Source organism: Macrobrachium nipponense, chromosome 2 (assembly GCF_015104395.2).
Source record: "Macrobrachium nipponense isolate FS-2020 chromosome 2, ASM1510439v2, whole genome shotgun sequence".
Lineage (NCBI taxonomy): Eukaryota > Metazoa > Arthropoda > Malacostraca > Decapoda > Palaemonidae > Macrobrachium > Macrobrachium nipponense.
Window position 1 is genome coordinate 92,133,356 of NC_087201.1, and position 17,026 is coordinate 92,150,381.

Sequence of the window (17,026 nt, forward strand, 5' to 3'; positions counted from 1 at the left end):
TCAACATGTGGTTTATATTTATTTTCATTAGTGAGACAATGCAAGATAATTCCAGTTAATGGCCACTAGGGAATCAACTTCACTGCTTACTACAATACTCTTTCATGAGGTGTTACTAGAGTACAAGGTAGAGATTTTAGTGAGTGCAGAGTGTAGGACAGTCCTCCATTAAAATTCCTGAAGATTATTAGATTCCAAACAAGTGAAATGGGTTACCAGATTATGCCACTGTAATGCTTACATTGTTCAGGAATCATATCACATTCAGAAGATTTAGACAGGATGATGTTCCTGTAGATATTTTTGGACTTGCAAATGCAAAAGGAAAAGGGAATACTTTTCCTCTCCTCCATCACGAGTACATAAAGATATTTGGAGGTACATGGAAGAGACCCTTTAAAATTTAAATTAAGTTACTCCATTGGCTGATTGGCTCTGATGGTAAATGTTAGTTTTAATTTATAAAACTGTGACTGCAGTTGACCACTCATAGACAACTTTCCACACTTTTATTATCACATGGAGAGAGTTTTAATGTCTGATAGTAAAAAGAAATATAGCAGAACATATTTTCTGTAATTTTCCTCAAGAGAGAGAGATCTCATATCTTCAATAGGTTAAGGAAGTTTTCTCTTAACTAACAATGAAAATGTTTAGTGACACCAAAATGGCAAAGGGCTGCGTGGAGCTCATACAACTTAGTCATATCTATTTTTGGTACATGTATGTTACTCTCTCCAGTGTTATTTTTGAAATAGCTTTGGTCTGGCAGTTTACAAGTCGACAGTTCAAACCTTTAAAAAAAAGCTTCGTCTTTATCAGTTATGTATTGTAGTGAGGTGTTTATTGGTCTTATTCATTTTGAGGTTGCTTAGAAATTTTATGGCTGCATTTATGTGAATGTGTGCCTATGTAAAATAATAATGCTAACTAGTTATGCAGTGAGTGATGTGTTAGCAGATGAAGTTGATTGTAATCAAGAAAAATAAAAATGTGGTTATTCTATAGTATTTTCAGTTTTTTCTCTTGGATTTTTGTTTTAATAAACGTTGAGCAGAGTAAATAAATGAAAAGAAAATGTGAGTTGGATTCCTTATTTAATTTTAAGGCACTGCATATTTTCATTAGTCACGAGATTTGTACTTCTATGTAACATTTGCTTTTGAGCATCATGCTGAATTATATCATTGTAGTCTTTGGACTGAATGGTAACTGGAAACACATTTCATATTTTTTTTTTTTTGTAACAAGGAACTTGAGGATATTGGTTGGTCTGTGAAAGAAAAGGAAGTATTGATCTGGTATTTTTATTTTACATCTTTTGTACAATTTAAGAATTTTTAGTTAATGGTCATTTTAAAAATATTTTTCTTACTGCATTGAGGACTTGATTTGATCATTTTTTATTTAATAAATTTACAAAACTAGACTTTAGTTATTTTCTTTACCTTCATTTAGTGTAAGTTATTTTCTTTAACTTCATTTAGTATATCATTTTCCAAAACTATTTCTCCACAGTTTTTCCCCGAGTGATCAGAAGTTTGCCACCGGTTCTGATGATGGGACCGTTAGGATATGGGACTTTTACCGTTGTTATGAAGAAAAAATTCTTAGAGGTAAGAGAGTTTGGTTTTATTTTCTTTAACTGTTGAGGGAAAAACTTGTTCACTAAAATACATAATGTAATTTTATAGAAATCATGCAGAAAGTAGATACAGTACTACTAGTATATTAAGTAAAAATTTACACTATATGTATACAGTATACATACAGTGTTTATTGTTTGGCAGAATTATACTTAAGGCTGGATGATCAGTTTGAGTTTGATTTACCAACTGTGATGAAAATGGGTTTTGCCACTAGGTGTACACTAAAAGTTAATGTAAATTGATATATGCTTAAGGTTTACATGGATGGACAAAGTTAAGCTACTATGCTGGGATTCAGGTCATAAATTTGGGTTGATGTAATGTTTCAGGTGGCATTGAGAGTTGTCTTGTAGCGTACAAGGGAAAAGTGACAATGTAAAAATAATTTTATTCAATACAGCAATTAAAACAAAAATGCGTACTTTTGGAAATGCTTCCATAAAATTTATGTACAGCATAATAAACATTTTATGCGAAATAAGAATCTACAAATAAAATTGGATGGATACAGTCTCTTAATAGATACGTATATATTTCCACAGTTGGAGATAATTATTGAATAAACTGTAAATAATTTCATTCCCAAAGAAGTGAAATAAAAAATGTTGACTCTCATTTGAAAGGTGGTCCAAAATATCATAGTATATAGATTCAAGTGATACTGACACAGAGTCAAGAAAAAGATCTCTATTTGATGACATTTATTTTCATATTAATTCTGGTTATTTTTCTGGGAAATCATAATCTAGAGATTTTTTTCTTCTTGACCAATGAAGATAGAAGGCTGGGAATGGCCAGTCTAGCAGTGCTCACTGTAAGTCCCAGTTGGATCATTTTTTCAACATATTGTAGTAGTCAGTTTTACTACTATATAGTACTACTATTTTTATAACAAATAACCTATTGTACTGGGTGTGAAAATTAACACAGTTTAAAAATTTTTATAATTTCTCTCAAGTCATTTCTCAGTATGTGCTCAGTACAGTATATTTGAGGCAGAGGACACGTGCACACACTAATTTATTTACAAAAAATACTACCCAAAATATAGTTTTCTTCTTTTCTCTCCTTTATTGGATTTATTGGGGCATTTCCTACTTTGTTTGAAATTACTACTGGTTAAACATATTTTACGCTGTCAAGACATCCTATTGCTTTATGCTAAGTCTGCCCCTTCTATATTGGTGAGAAATGCATTATTCTCAAGAGGAGCTTCTTCCTGGATACTGTAGTGGATTAGACGTATGGGAATCAGAATCAGGCTCAATGAGACAGCGGTGTCTGTAAACATGACATTAAATTTGTGAAAATGTTTTATTGCATAAATAATTCATTGTGAAAATGTTTTATTGTGCAAACCATCATCCTGCATTAAATCTAATATTTTAAATTTGTTATTGATTTTTTACACTGTATGTAACAGGAATGTACTGTACGTAGAATTCATTGGGTAACAGTTCTATCACATTCTTGCCAGTCTTAGGGAATTGTCATTTTATTCCACCCAGGTCATGGAGCTGATGTCAAATGTGTTGACTGGCATCCATCGAAAAGTCTTCTAGCATCGGGTAGTAAAGACAACCAACAGCCCATTAAGTTGTGGGACCCGAGATCAGGCCAGCCACTGGCAAAACTGTAAGTATTTTAATACAGGTATACTGAGATTATGTATTTTTCCATAAAACCTTTGTTAATATGAGTGTATTTTTGTCGTTTGTACTTGGGGAAACTTGAATATGTTGACTATCATGACTATGTGATGTAGTTACCAATCAGGTTAGGACAAAAAAGAAATTAACTTTTACTTCCAATACATATTTTTAACCCAAATAACTGGAAATTATCTCTCTCATCTCTATCTCTCTCTCTCTCTCTATCCTCTATCTCTCTCTATCTCTCTCTATATCTCTCTCTCTCTCTCTCTCTCTCTCTCTCTCTCTCTCTCTCTCTCTCTCTCTCTGCAAAGTAATTTAGGAGGGAGCTGAAGAGAGCAAATAAACTTTCCCATTTTAAAAGGGAAAGGCATAAAGAATACGTAATCAAGCTGATTTTTAAGAGAAATCCCACACTTTTTGTCAAGAAATTGTCTTGTACAAGTAAGGTATCAATTAATTTTATACTAGTATTGTATTTTTTTACCTCTAGAGCATTAACTTCTTTTTATTTAGGGCAGCATAGTTTACATTTGAAAACTGGGTTACATTTATTTCATGATTTTACCTGGAATTGACCAGTCAGGTCACATAGATTGTCAGGTTGGGTATCAGTACCGATGACCCAGTTGTTACAAGACTTGTGCAGATGAGTTTGAACTTTTCTGTTGAATGCTGACATTCCTTTTAACAAAATTTTTTCTTTTTTTTCAGACATGCTCACAAAAGCACAGTAATGGATCTCAAGTGGAATGCAAATGGTAATTGGTTGTGCTCTGCATCTAGAGACCATTTGTTGAAGCTTTTTGATATAAGAAATCTTTCCACAGAGTTCCAGGTACTGTATGTATGTTTTAGAATGACTTCTAGTGTTCATGTCTTTGAAACTTCATAAGTAAACTAAATTCTTTTCAACCAAATTTCCCTTAGAATAATAAATGAAGTGGCACTCAAGGTAGTGGCTTTGTTATTAAACAAATGTAGTTGAGTTGCTCATCTTCTGAGGAACCAAACCTCTCATATGCATTTGTCTCTAGTCTTTCTTGATTGGGCTGCAGCTTGAGGTCCAAACCAGGCATCCCTTAAAGTTTTTACCAAGAAGGCTCTTACTGTAGTTATTTTACAAATGATGTTAAGGAGAATAGGACTGATATATTTTTACATTACTATATCCTTACTCACTATGGAGAAAAGATCAGCAAGGGCATATACGTACTGCTAAATTTAACCCGTAAGTTTTAGATGAAGCTGAGGAAAGAATGTTGATCTGCTAACGACTATTATCATGCATCGGTAACGTGGATGAAACGCAAACTTTGGTATAGCACCATCAAACTCGACCGTAAACAAAATTTGAGAGAAATGTATTTTAATCAAAACTATTGGGTGTGAAAGAACACATTTTACTGTTTTCACTCCAATAAAAGATAAATACGTAAAGAGCATAGTATTTTGATGAAATCAAGTGAAAATATTGAACAGAATCTGTTGATTTTTGTTTATGCAGTAAACATGACCTCAGCACCATCTACTAACACAAAGATAACTAAATTTTGTTCACAAATGATACATATTCAAGTAATATTTCAACTTGAAAATACTTTGTATAATGTAAAATAACCTTGTCCCATATATATAGAATATCTTGAAATGTAAACTAACCAAACAACTGCCACTCTTACTTAAAAAGTCCAGGTGCATAGCTTGAAGGAGCATGATCAGCCATTTTCCAATTTCCAAGGACCCAAGCATCTCATTTATGTGGGGCCTGGGCTGCTCAGACCTAAGGTGCTTACTTTTTAATCACCCAAACTAATAATCAGCTGTGTAGTCAACCACCAGTAGAATTGGGTTGGCCTAATTGATACCTAATCTAAAGGACACAATGCACAAGAGCCAATCATGATTTTCTTATCATAGTCACTCATCTTTAGGTACACGAATTGCCTACTCTTAAAAGTGAGTGACATACATGGAGGAGAATTGAGCTAAGTCACTCTTAACCTGTCAAGTGTTGCCATATTCTTAGTATGGCCAATGCAAAACTGTCAGTTTTTTGGTGAAATTAAGGACAGAAACAAAACTTGCAGTTTTGATGCTATTGCGTATGTGCTTTTGAGTTTGTATTAATTTATATTAAAGGTTAGAAAAAACATGAAATGTCCTTGAAGTGGAAATGGCTTGGACAAGTCCTTCACATAATTCATGGGAGAATAGTATGCGAATGTCAGTTGGGCTCTTGTTGGCACCAGAAGAGCTGGAAAATGTAGACATATAATGGAACCTTGGTTTTCATATATAGTCTGTTCCAGAACATCTCAGGAAGTCTGAAATGTACAAAATCCAAAACAATAATGCCTATAAGGAATACTAATGTAAATCCAATTGATGAATAAAACATTTAACATAACTCTTACCTTTAATGGAAGACTCTTGGCTAGCCTATGGAAGACCTAGGAGGGGAGAGGAAGGAGGAGAGGTTATTGTTTGGAAGGGGAATCCCCTTCCAGAAGGACAGGTATCAAGGACCTATCTGGGGTTACTTCTCTGTTTTTGACTGGCACCACCTGGAATTACTTCCCCTCTTTTTTTTCTTTTTTTTTTCACTGGCACTAGGACCAGCTTGTGAGTCACTGGACCCATGTTACACAACAAAACTGTCCAGAAACATTTATTTCCTGGTGTCTTTAAAATTTGCCTAAAGTTAAATAAGGCATTGTCGTTAAACATGTTGGAGAGACAGATGATAATTGTCCACAAAATTTTTTTTACATCAATCCACTTTGCAAACATGTCCTTAATCACTGAAGTAGGCACATTATGTATGCCAGTTTGCTTTTTTGAATTTTTCAAACCAGCCTCTGCTGGCCTTAAATTCACCAACAGCAGCACTTGTTATAGGCATTTTCTTATGGAGATCAAAAGGCAACACCCTTGCCTTTTCACAAATTATCACCTCCAGCACTTTCCTACAAGTTCTTTCTTAAATTCTATAGTGTGTCTCACCTTTTTTACAGAAGGCCTAGCACTTGAAACTTTCTTTGGTCCCATGATGGCTCATTTAGCAGTTGCACTCAAATACAAAAAAAAGCACATAAAACAACAAACACAAAAGCAGAATGAGTCACAAGAGAACATGGGATACTTTGTTTGGGCACTCAGTACAGGCCTAGTCACAAGGCGGGCTCAGGAAAGAGTGTTTCCAGGTGTATGAATTCCGAGGAAATATATGTAACCAGAGTCAAAATTTTGTCAGAAAAAGTAAATGAAAACTGAATCATACAAAAACCAGGGTATATAAAATCTGAGGTTTGACTGTAGTACTTGATTGAAAATCATAGAAAGAGAGGCTGGAGATGAATGGAGGTTTGTACAAGATACAGCAATGGAAAGACATGTGGCAGAATTTCACAGAAATATTTAACTCATTGCACTGGCATAGACACAAGCAAGGATCATTATGCCATTTCTGAAATATTAAAACTTAGATTTAAAGTGATCATGGACAGAACACAGGTGTACTATATGCAAATGCTGCCTTCTGCGCATCATCCTTACCATTCTCTTCTCTCCTTATTTTTGAAAATCCTGACACCAATGTAACTGTTTTGCAATCAGTTTTGACATCAGTAGTATTGAGCTTACTTGATTTTGACACTACAGCTTATATTAGATTTCTTAAAAGAAAGAAGTGACACAACTGCATGGCATTATATGGATAGCCAAAGTAGATGAAATTGTTAGAGTACCAAAAATACCAACTTAATAATAAACTTGAGCCAAACTGTTGTTAAAACACTTACTGTTCTGGCTTACTGTGTATGAGTTTAAAACATAATTATTTTCTGTTGCTCTGCAAGATAAAATGCTAAGTTTGGAGCGATTGTAAAACCAAATAATTTTACTCTTTTTGGTATCTGAAAATGTAAAACAAAACTGCATGACTATGCTCAGAATGATGAATTAAAGCAAGCTGAAGAACTTAAAATGTCTTTCCTTTTTGTAATCATTAGAAAAAAATTAAGATTTATTCATTATTTAATACACACTGAGAAAGAACAGTAAATGTGATTTACAGTCATATACAGAATATTACTGTTATGATATAAACCAGATATAGACTGAACTATGGTTTTATTGTACAAACAATTCCACTGCAGTAGTAAACTGCAACAAACAAAATACAAACAGTTTAGTTACAGATTCCAACATAAATAATAACCATAATAAACACAAATATAAAATAAGAAAAATACTAAACAATTAAAGTACAAATAGACAACATAAAACAAATAAAGGAGAAACCCCAAAGATAAACAAACTTCATAAGGACCACAAATATAAAGGAACTAGTTATTTCACCTCATTCTTAAGAGGTTGCCTTACTCTCTCTGACCTTCAAAGTGTAGGAGGTGAGGCTGTCTGGAGAGGTATTGTATTTGATTCTGGAGTGGTGTAATTCTGTGTTGAGTCCACATGGGAGATCTTGTGTACCCTCTCTTGGGGAACATCCCCCTCCAAGACTTCCTTAGCATTCTGTGAATGAGGTACAAAAGGACTAGCATCTGTACTCTCTTGATTGTCATTTGCCATAGGAGCCAGATGTCTTAATGAAACTGTAGCCGCCCTTCCATCTGAAAGCTTCACGAGTATACTCTGGGTTCACCTCTGCATACGACTTTTGAAGACTTAATTTTGGAGCTAATTTTAAGGGGGTCGCATCATACACGAGATATAAAATTAGAGTATGTAATAATCACATATTAGTTTTGTATGATAAAGTACAAACATAATGAATATGCATCTTTTCCATGGATCTTTTAAAAAGTCATGCTTTACTTCACTGTATCCAATAATATTACAGTATATATATATTTTTATATTACTATTTGTTTGTATTATAAAATACAAACAGCAATCAATGATTTGGTGTGGAAATCAGCTGAGGGCAAATTAGAGGTTACTTTGTTTTGCTGTATTGAACTCAAATCAGAGTGACTTTCTTGCTTCTAGTTTGCGCAAATAAATCTCAAGATATTCTATATATATGGGACAAGGTTATTTTACATTATACAAAGTATTTTCAAGTTGAAATATTGCTTGAATACGTATCATTTGTGAACAAAATTTAGTTATTTTTGTGTTAGTAGATGGTGCTGAGGTCATGTTTACTGCATAAACAAAAATCAACAGATTCTGTTCGATATTTTCACTTGGTTTCATCAAAATACTACGCTCTTTACGTATTTATCTTTTATTGGAGTGAAAACAGTAAAATGTGCTCTTTCACACCCAATAGTTTTGATTAAAACACATTTCTCTCAAATTTTGTTTATGGTCGAGTTTGATGGTGCTATACCAAAGTTTGCGTTTCATCCACGTTACCGATGCATGATAATAGTCGTTAGCAGAACAACATTCTTTCCTCTGCTTCATCTAAAACTTACAGGTAAAATTTAGCAGTACATATATGCCCTTGCTGATCTTTTCTCCATAGTGAGTAAGGATATAGTAATGTAAAAATATATCAGTCCTATTCTCCTTAACATCATTTGTAAAATAACTACAGTAATTTTTTACTATCGTACGATGGTTGAAATCCAAGCAAAAATGCTGTTGTTACCGGATTAGGTTGTTCATAGCAAATCAGCTGTTTCTGGCTGTATGCATTTACACAAGTATAACATTACTAACGATACTTTTTGCATTTTCTTTTACTTTTTTAAACTTAACTAGAAGATGGGGTAGATAAAGAGATGGAGGAAAAGGGGCAGCCTAACTAAAAATTGGAATAGTTAAAGAGGGGGAAAAGAGGTTAGCCTGTTGTTATTTGGTCTCATAAATTTGTCTCGAATGGTACGCGAGATACATGATAAAATAATTTTTTAAGGGTGAAAATTTGGGGGTCACACGATATGCAAGATGGCGTGTTACACGAGTATACAGTGGGCCCCCGTATTCGCGTTCTCCGGATTCGTGGACTCCCACATTCACCGATTTCTCTCAGGAACGTTTCCCCGCAGTAATCGCAAAAAATTCGTGCATTCGCAGTATTCGTCTATGAGAAATATCCACAAATTCCTGGGTTTTTTTTATCAATTTCATTATAAAATGCACTTTTTGTGATGAAACTATTAAAAAACCAAGTATGAACATTTTTAGTGGTTTTTTTTGAGTTTTAACTAACAAAATAGGCTGTTTTTAGCGTTTTTATAGGGGTTCCAAACATTTGCGGGTTCTAACTATTCACGGGGGGGTCTGGTACACATCCCCCGCGAATACGGGGGGACCACTGTATACAGTATATACATAGAATGTCTAGGTAGGAATTTATATATTTGAACAAATATACTCATATACATATATTTTTATTTTAATAAAATTTATTTTAAATTTTTTTTTTTCTATTCAAATTTACTTTGGTGTCAATAACCAGTTTTAATAGAGACAATAAATCAATCAATTGCCTGTCCAATTTCAACCTCATCTACCAAGGGGTCATTCTTGCTGTGTCATACATGGCATTTCAGGAGAGCAGGTCCTCCTTGGACGAGCCAACTAGGCAATGTTTGGCTGGTGGTGGACCTCCTACTATGCAGGAAAAAATGTTCATGAGGGGTACAGTTTGTGGAAGTGCACAATAATGAGCAGACAGAATGGGGTGCATCTAGCAGAACAGTTTCCCACTGAGACATTAAGGTTTCTTGTTCTGAGAGCTAATGTTAGTCTTCCAAATAATGCTGTTGAATTTTTCCACTTGTCCATTCCCTTGAGGATTATAAGGTGTGGTACAACTGGTAGCTACACCTTTCTTCATCAGAAAATCCTTCAGCTCTGCAGACATGAAGTACCTCGGTCAATGAGTATGTATGCAGGCATACTAAACTTGGCAAACAGTTGCACGAGACAACTGATAACAGTTCTTGTAGTCTTGTCAGTACAAGGGAAAGCAAAAGAGAACCTTGAAAATTCATCAACAACCGTGAGTAAGTACTTGCAACTAGATTGAGATGGTAGTGGGCCTTTGAAGTCTAAGTTCAATTGCTGGAATGGCAGAGTAAGGTAGGTTCCAACATCGGACAAAATGTATCATACGAGTTATCCCGGGTTGACATAGGATTTCATGAAATTCTTTGAGCTTGTCAGTAGTAGAGTAGTGGCACCACAGAGTTGGGAGAGAGCATCATCTGGCATGTTTTCTGGTCCTGGATGGTACAGAGTATCATAGAGAAAACATGAGATTTCCATGTGCCATCTTGCTATTTTGTTAATCTTTATTTTACTGTTTGATTTAGAATCAAACATAAACTTTACACTGCGCTGGTCAGTGATGAGCTGGAAATGAAATCCAATCAAGTAATGTCTCCACTTTCTCAAGGCTTCCACTATGGCATAGGCTTCTTTCTCCACCGAAGAATGTCCTTGTTCACTGTGAGTCAGAGTGCAGGAGAAGAAAGCCACCGGGTGACTTTTCTGGGTTAGAGTAGTTGCTATAGCATGATCAGAGGCATCTGTTTCCACTGTGAAAGGAGATGAGGGATCTGTGGCCATTACCACCGCACCAGCAATGTCTTTCTTCAAGTTACCAAAAGCTTGTAATGCTTCAGTAGATAAAGGGAAACCTTTAGCTTGTGAGAGAGGGTATCCATCTTGAGTAATGAGCAAATAAACCCATTGTCTTGCAAAGAGAAGCCACATCCTTCGGAGGTGAAATGTTCCATAATGGCTGCAAGCGTTCAAGGGTCAGGTTTGATCTTTCTGTCTGTTACTAAATACCCCAGTTAATTAATGCTTCTGACTTTCAAGTCACACTTGCTGTGGTTTAGAGTCAGATTGTATTTCTCAGCCAGCTTCAAGAATCTCCTCAAATTTTGGTCATGCTCCTTTTCTGTCTCTCCACACACAGTTACATTGTCTACATAAGCAAATGTACCCCTTACTTTTTCTCTCTTAGGAATTTAGTCAAGTACTCGCTGAAAAGCTGCTACTCCATTTTTCACTCCAAATGGAATACAATTGAATTCATAAAGTTTGCCCCCAGCTTCAAAGGCTGTCTATGGTCTTGCTCTTCTCGTATGGCAACCTTATGATATTCACTTTTCAGATCTAATGTACTAAACACCCTGTACTGTGCAATGTTGTCCACCATCTCATCAATATTTGGCAAAGGATAAGCATCAAGCTCAGTGAATCAGTTTATAGTTCAAGAATAGTCTATAACCATCCTCCTTTTCTGATTCTTGCCTGATGTCACCAGCACTTGAGCCCTCCAAGGAGAATTACTGGGCCTTATTATTCCCTTTGACATCATATGCTCAGTCTCAGCTTCAATAAACTTCTAGTCACTCAAGGAATATGATCTTGACTTAATAGCAACTTGTCTGCTCTCTGACATCAGGTTCTTGAAAAGGAAAGGAGATCACACCTTAACAACAGAAAGTGAACATATCTTCAAGGGCAGCCTTTTTCCTCCAAAATCCATCTCCAGAGCAGAATGTTTCCCTAGAAAGTCATGTCCTAATATCACATCACTACAAAATCTTGGTAACACCTTGAGTTCAACACCCTGCAACTCCAAATCCACGTTACACTGACCTAAAATGTTCAAGGAAACATTTCCATGATCTGGAGACATAGTGTGCTTTGGTCTGCTACATTATGAAACACAAAGTTTTCAGAACCCAGTATCAATAAGAGCACTGACAGAACCCCCATTTAACTTAAGAAGCCTCACAGATTTTTCGAGACACTTGGGAGCAGCTCCTATTATGGAAGCTAACATCGCAGCAGAATGCTTAGGGACAGTAGAGCTGCTCGCCTGTTTCTTACACTTCAAACACACTGCTTCTCTAGCAGGACACCGACTTCGGGGATGTTGGTTGTACCCACAAAAAAACAAAAACATCGAGCACCAGAAGCAGAAACAGAATCAGTTATTTTCAACTCCACCCAATTCCTCCTCTCAAGTCACTGCTGACACAGCAGCATTGGTAGGTTCTGCTGAAGCATAGGAGGCTGAATGCTTCTGGGCCATTTCTGGAGTGCGGGCCTGTTCATAAGCAGTATTAAAGTTCAAAGTTATGTTTTCTAACAGGCTCTGGCATTTTGCACCAGAGATCAGACCATTTATGAAAGCATCCCGAACATAGCTATCACACTCTTCTTCTGCAGCAACAGCTTTGAATTGACAGTCCTTAGCAAGGAGTTTCAGTGCTTGAAGAAACTGGTCGAGGGACTCACGTGTTCTGCCTGTGAATGGCAAGCAAATGCCTGGCAAATATATCTGTGGGCTCAGCAACAGTTTGCCTTTTAAGAAAAAATAAGATTTTCGTCATATACGTATCTCTATATATGAAAACATAAAAAATGGTTTAAAAATTTGAAACCAGAATATGTTTTATACATGTAGACTTATTATTAATGGATTTGTCATTAGCCTGCTCTCTCACTGGTCCATAACCTGCCTTTTGAAGGTCAGAAAAGGCCTCTCTTGGCAGGAGATATATTTTCTGTCTTGTTTTACCATTATAAATTCCCATTTAGGCTTTAGTAACCTTAGTTGTGTGTATCCTTGAGGTATAAACATTTTCTCAACTTGTTTTCTGAGAATTGTGTTGGCATGTCGGTTTTTTAAATATATCTTTAGAGCATTTTAGACTAAAATAAAAATATCTTGCAGGTCTTCAGAGGTCACAAGAAGGAGGCTTCTTGCATAGCATGGCATCCACATCATGAGGGCTTATTTGCAAGTGGTGGTTCAGATGGATCAATCCTCTTTTGGCATGTTGGGTAAGAAGCACAAGCCAATGGTCATTAAATGATGTTAAAAATTATAGTATAAGGAATTGGTGGGAGTATTGTTTAAAGATTAGAAGTACTTTTGACATCAGGAAGCTGGGCATTACATACTGTAGTCAGACACAAATGTATTGCATAATATTTACTTAGATAATTAATTTTAAAATAGCACTAGTCAAAACATCAAAGAATAAGCACTTTACAAATACGTACTAATAATTTTAGTGTTTATACAAGTCAAAAACCTATTTTTTGTAGTTATAACACCTGATATTAGTAAGATTTTAAAATGTCTAAAATGGTCACCCTATAGTACTGTGAGCTGCAGAAAATTTAAACAATTTTCTTCATTTGTTAATGATGCCATCGCACATTTCCAGTCGGGGTATTAAAAACCGAGTTGCAGAACTCATACATGTTGATGCATTTAAAAAAATTTTGTAGATGAAAATGCAATTATCAATGCTTCCATTAAATGAAGCTCCACCATGAATTAAGCTAGTAATAGGATATAGGTTGAAAATGTTCATACCACTACTATTCTTGAAAATCAGTCTTATTAGTGTGTTAATTATATACATAGACTGAAATTATCCTCTTTACTTCCTTTTCACAGAAGACATTTACATCATTGACAAAGGTACCTCTGAAAAATCAAGTTTTACAAGTTACATGAAGTTGCATATGTAGAATGCAAAGTACACAAAAATAAATTGGTAGTATAAGTCAAAATTATAAGTCTGTTGTTTTCCACTTTTGTTACTTGACATATTTCATATACTTCACATGTGAGGCCGAAGTTGACAGTAGGATAAAAGCTGCGTGGGGAAAGTGGAGAGAGGTAGCTTAGCTGGAGTAGTATGTGATAAGAATATGCCAATCAAGCTAAAAGTCAAGATCTATACATAGTTCAGTGATAAGACCAGTGTTAATATATGGATCTGAAAACTGGACTCTAAGAAGAAAAGAGGAAGTAAAGCTTGAGAGAGCAGAGATAAGAATGCTGAGGTGGATTATGGGAATATCACTGCTTGCGAGATTGGAAAGTGTTGAAATAAGAAGGGGGGCAGTCTTAGTAAAGATTACAGAGGTGATAAGAGAGTCATGATTGAGATGGTTTGGGCATATGTTGAGGATGGATGATGAGGAGGGAGTGAAGAGGGTTTGGGAGGAACCTGTTAGAAGAAGAAGATTGAGAGGGAGACAGGGAATTAGATAGAGATAAAGTGAAAAAAGATATGGAGAAAAGAGGTTTGGTGGAGGATGATACCTTTGATAGAAGGCAGTGGAGAAGGCATAGCAGGCAACCTATCCCTTAATGTAGGGATAATGGTAGGAAAGAAGATATACATCACATATACATACAAACTTAACATCTCGATGTTTGGCTTATCAGTGAACAGTTCCCTTTCTCCTCCTTCCACCTTTGAGATGCAATTTATTTTTCTTGACCCTGTGATTGTTTCCCTACTTTTTTTTCTGCTTCACTGCAATTTTTCCTTATCATTTCAGCCATTACTATGTATGAATCTTAACTTCCAACCTACCAATTTTGACCTATCTTCCACTTTTAAGGACAGATTACTAAGGCTGTTGGTGATTAACTCACTGCCTAAACTTTGGGTGATCCTACATCCCCAACTAAGTTTATAATGACTTAGGTACAAAAGTCTTCATTCCTAATTGTTCACATCCATATGAGTCACTTTCTGACAGAATAGTAGATATATTATTTGGTTCTAGTAAAGCAACAATTTGGTCATAAAATTATGCAGATACTATTTTGTGTAGAACTAAAGCATTGATATGTTAAAGGTGTCCGATTTTCTGTGATTAAGTGTAAGATGCATTTTATTCAATAACAATTCTTTAAACTGAAAATGTGGTAGGGAGATATCTTTCAGTAACTGGAAGAGTAAGATTATAAACTTTTAATCAGTCTGCCTTCTGAGTATCTTAAAGTAGATATGCTGTATTAAAGTAGTGGTTTGTATCGGGGGAAATAAATTAGTGCAATTTTTAGGTCATGGTTGTACCCCAGACAATACCTTCAAGGCTAAACATTGTCACCAAGGTATTAGGCAGTATTAGAGCTGTTGCTTTATGTCCAAATTTCTATTAATTTCCAGAAATTCAATACAGGTAATTTCTCCATATTTTCTAGTTTTGAATTTAGTGTTGTATTTATAAATGACAGCTATCATTCCATGAAGTTGGTAATTTCTTGTAACCTCTCCCTGTTTATTCTTACAGAAATGACAAGGAAGTAGGTGCCATTGAATCTGCTCATGATGGTATTATATGGGACTTAGCTTGGCATCCTCTTGGTCACATTCTGTGTTCAGGGTCCAATGACCATACGTCAAAGTTTTGGACGAGAAATCGACCTGGGGACAAGATGAGAGACAAATACAACTTGAATACTCTTCCAGCAGGGTTAGCTGATGACTCCATGGATATCGGTGAGTTAATACACGCAAAAAGTTTATTTATGTACTAAACATTACTCAATTTTTAACCTTAACAGTTACAAAAAATAAAAATTACTACAGAAATGAAGAGAGGTGTCATCCATTGCTTGGTGTTGCTTATGGCTATTAAGTTTTTGGTATTTGTTTACTAAAATATCCATAATTTTAATCTACTTCCTGATCAAAGTTGTGATCTGTTTATCGTTTGCTGTTCTTTGCAGATGATATTCCAGTTACCTCCAATATTGAAACACAAGGTGCTATTCCTGGCATGGGCCCTGACGACAAAGTTGAGGAAGCTGATTCTAATGCACCCAGAAACGATACCTGGTCTAGACTTTGAGAACACTGGCTTTGACAGGTAAGGGTAAATTTTATGGCTCTGTAGATAAAAGAAAACTAAAAACATTGCTCTTGATATTTTGGGACACTTGTGATTAATTAGTATAGGTTTTCTAGGAAATGCAGCATGAAAGTTTATGAAGTATATAGTCTCAACAAAGGCAAAATTTTGATAGTATCTTACATTATGAAAGTTTTAACAAAAATGTTGAAGATTTGTGTGGTACAGTAAACATTTAAAATAAGTCACTACAGGATTTCTGAGCTGATACAGCTTAGTTGAGCAACAACTTTCAACTTTTTGTTGTTACTTGTTAATTTTTGAGTAGCTTTACAGATTTTCTGTCCCAAACCTACCCTTCTCCCAGTAAATACCTTATCAAAATTGTTATTTCTTGCCGGAGGATTTTTCCTTATGAACAGTAAATTCTTGAAGTAAAATATTTAAGAAAATTTAATTTATGCACCTAAGAAACATTTTCAACAATTGAACAGTCTTAAAATGTATGAAAAAACATGCAGTGAAGCATTATAATTACTTTATTTTATATTACAGCATTGGGGAGCATTTATTTTGTGTTGCTATGTATTGCATATCCCAAAATATTCATTTACAAAATTCAGTTGTAATTCTTTCCATTTTTTCAGATTTACAAAAAAGACTCCATATGCCAAGCCTATCCCAAAGACTTTCCAAGCTGCATGGAATGCTGCTGGTGGCTTGGAAGAGGAAATTGAAGAGGACAATAACATTGTAAGTAACTGTTTTGGAAAATGGCTGCTTAAGTAATCTGGTGTAGGAATAAATCTTACTTTAATAAAAAAAAAAAATGACCTTTACATGATCACAGGGTTATTTACACTGGACTGGAGACTTACAAATAAAACTTATTTCACCTCTCTGGGAATTGAGGGATGCAAGGTTATTTGAACAAAGACTAAACTAGAGCCTTTCAAGAGTTATTCGTTTCATACTCAGTAGATTGGCTAACTAAGACTGGAACCAGAGGGATCTCTTGCATTTCTGAGAGTTGGCGATACTCTTAAGTGAGGCACAAATTCTATTCTTTCCACTCTTGCTATGTTTGGATTATCAATTCATGCTATCTCCAGC

General features: G+C 35.3%; 1 protein-coding gene across 1 annotated transcript in view; it reads left to right on the forward strand.

Annotated features, from left to right (window-relative positions):
* The window catches only part of LOC135220784 (uncharacterized), a 216,158-nt gene that overhangs the window by 183,348 nt on the left and 15,784 nt on the right, over positions 1-17,026 (forward strand). Inside the window, 8 exon segments of the mRNA XM_064258261.1 lie at positions 1,519-1,616; positions 3,158-3,284; positions 4,016-4,139; positions 12,981-13,090; positions 15,353-15,561; positions 15,792-15,883; positions 15,885-15,931; positions 16,561-16,666. Of these exon segments, the coding sequence (XP_064114331.1) occupies positions 1,519-1,616; positions 3,158-3,284; positions 4,016-4,139; positions 12,981-13,090; positions 15,353-15,561; positions 15,792-15,883; positions 15,885-15,931; positions 16,561-16,666 (913 nt within the window).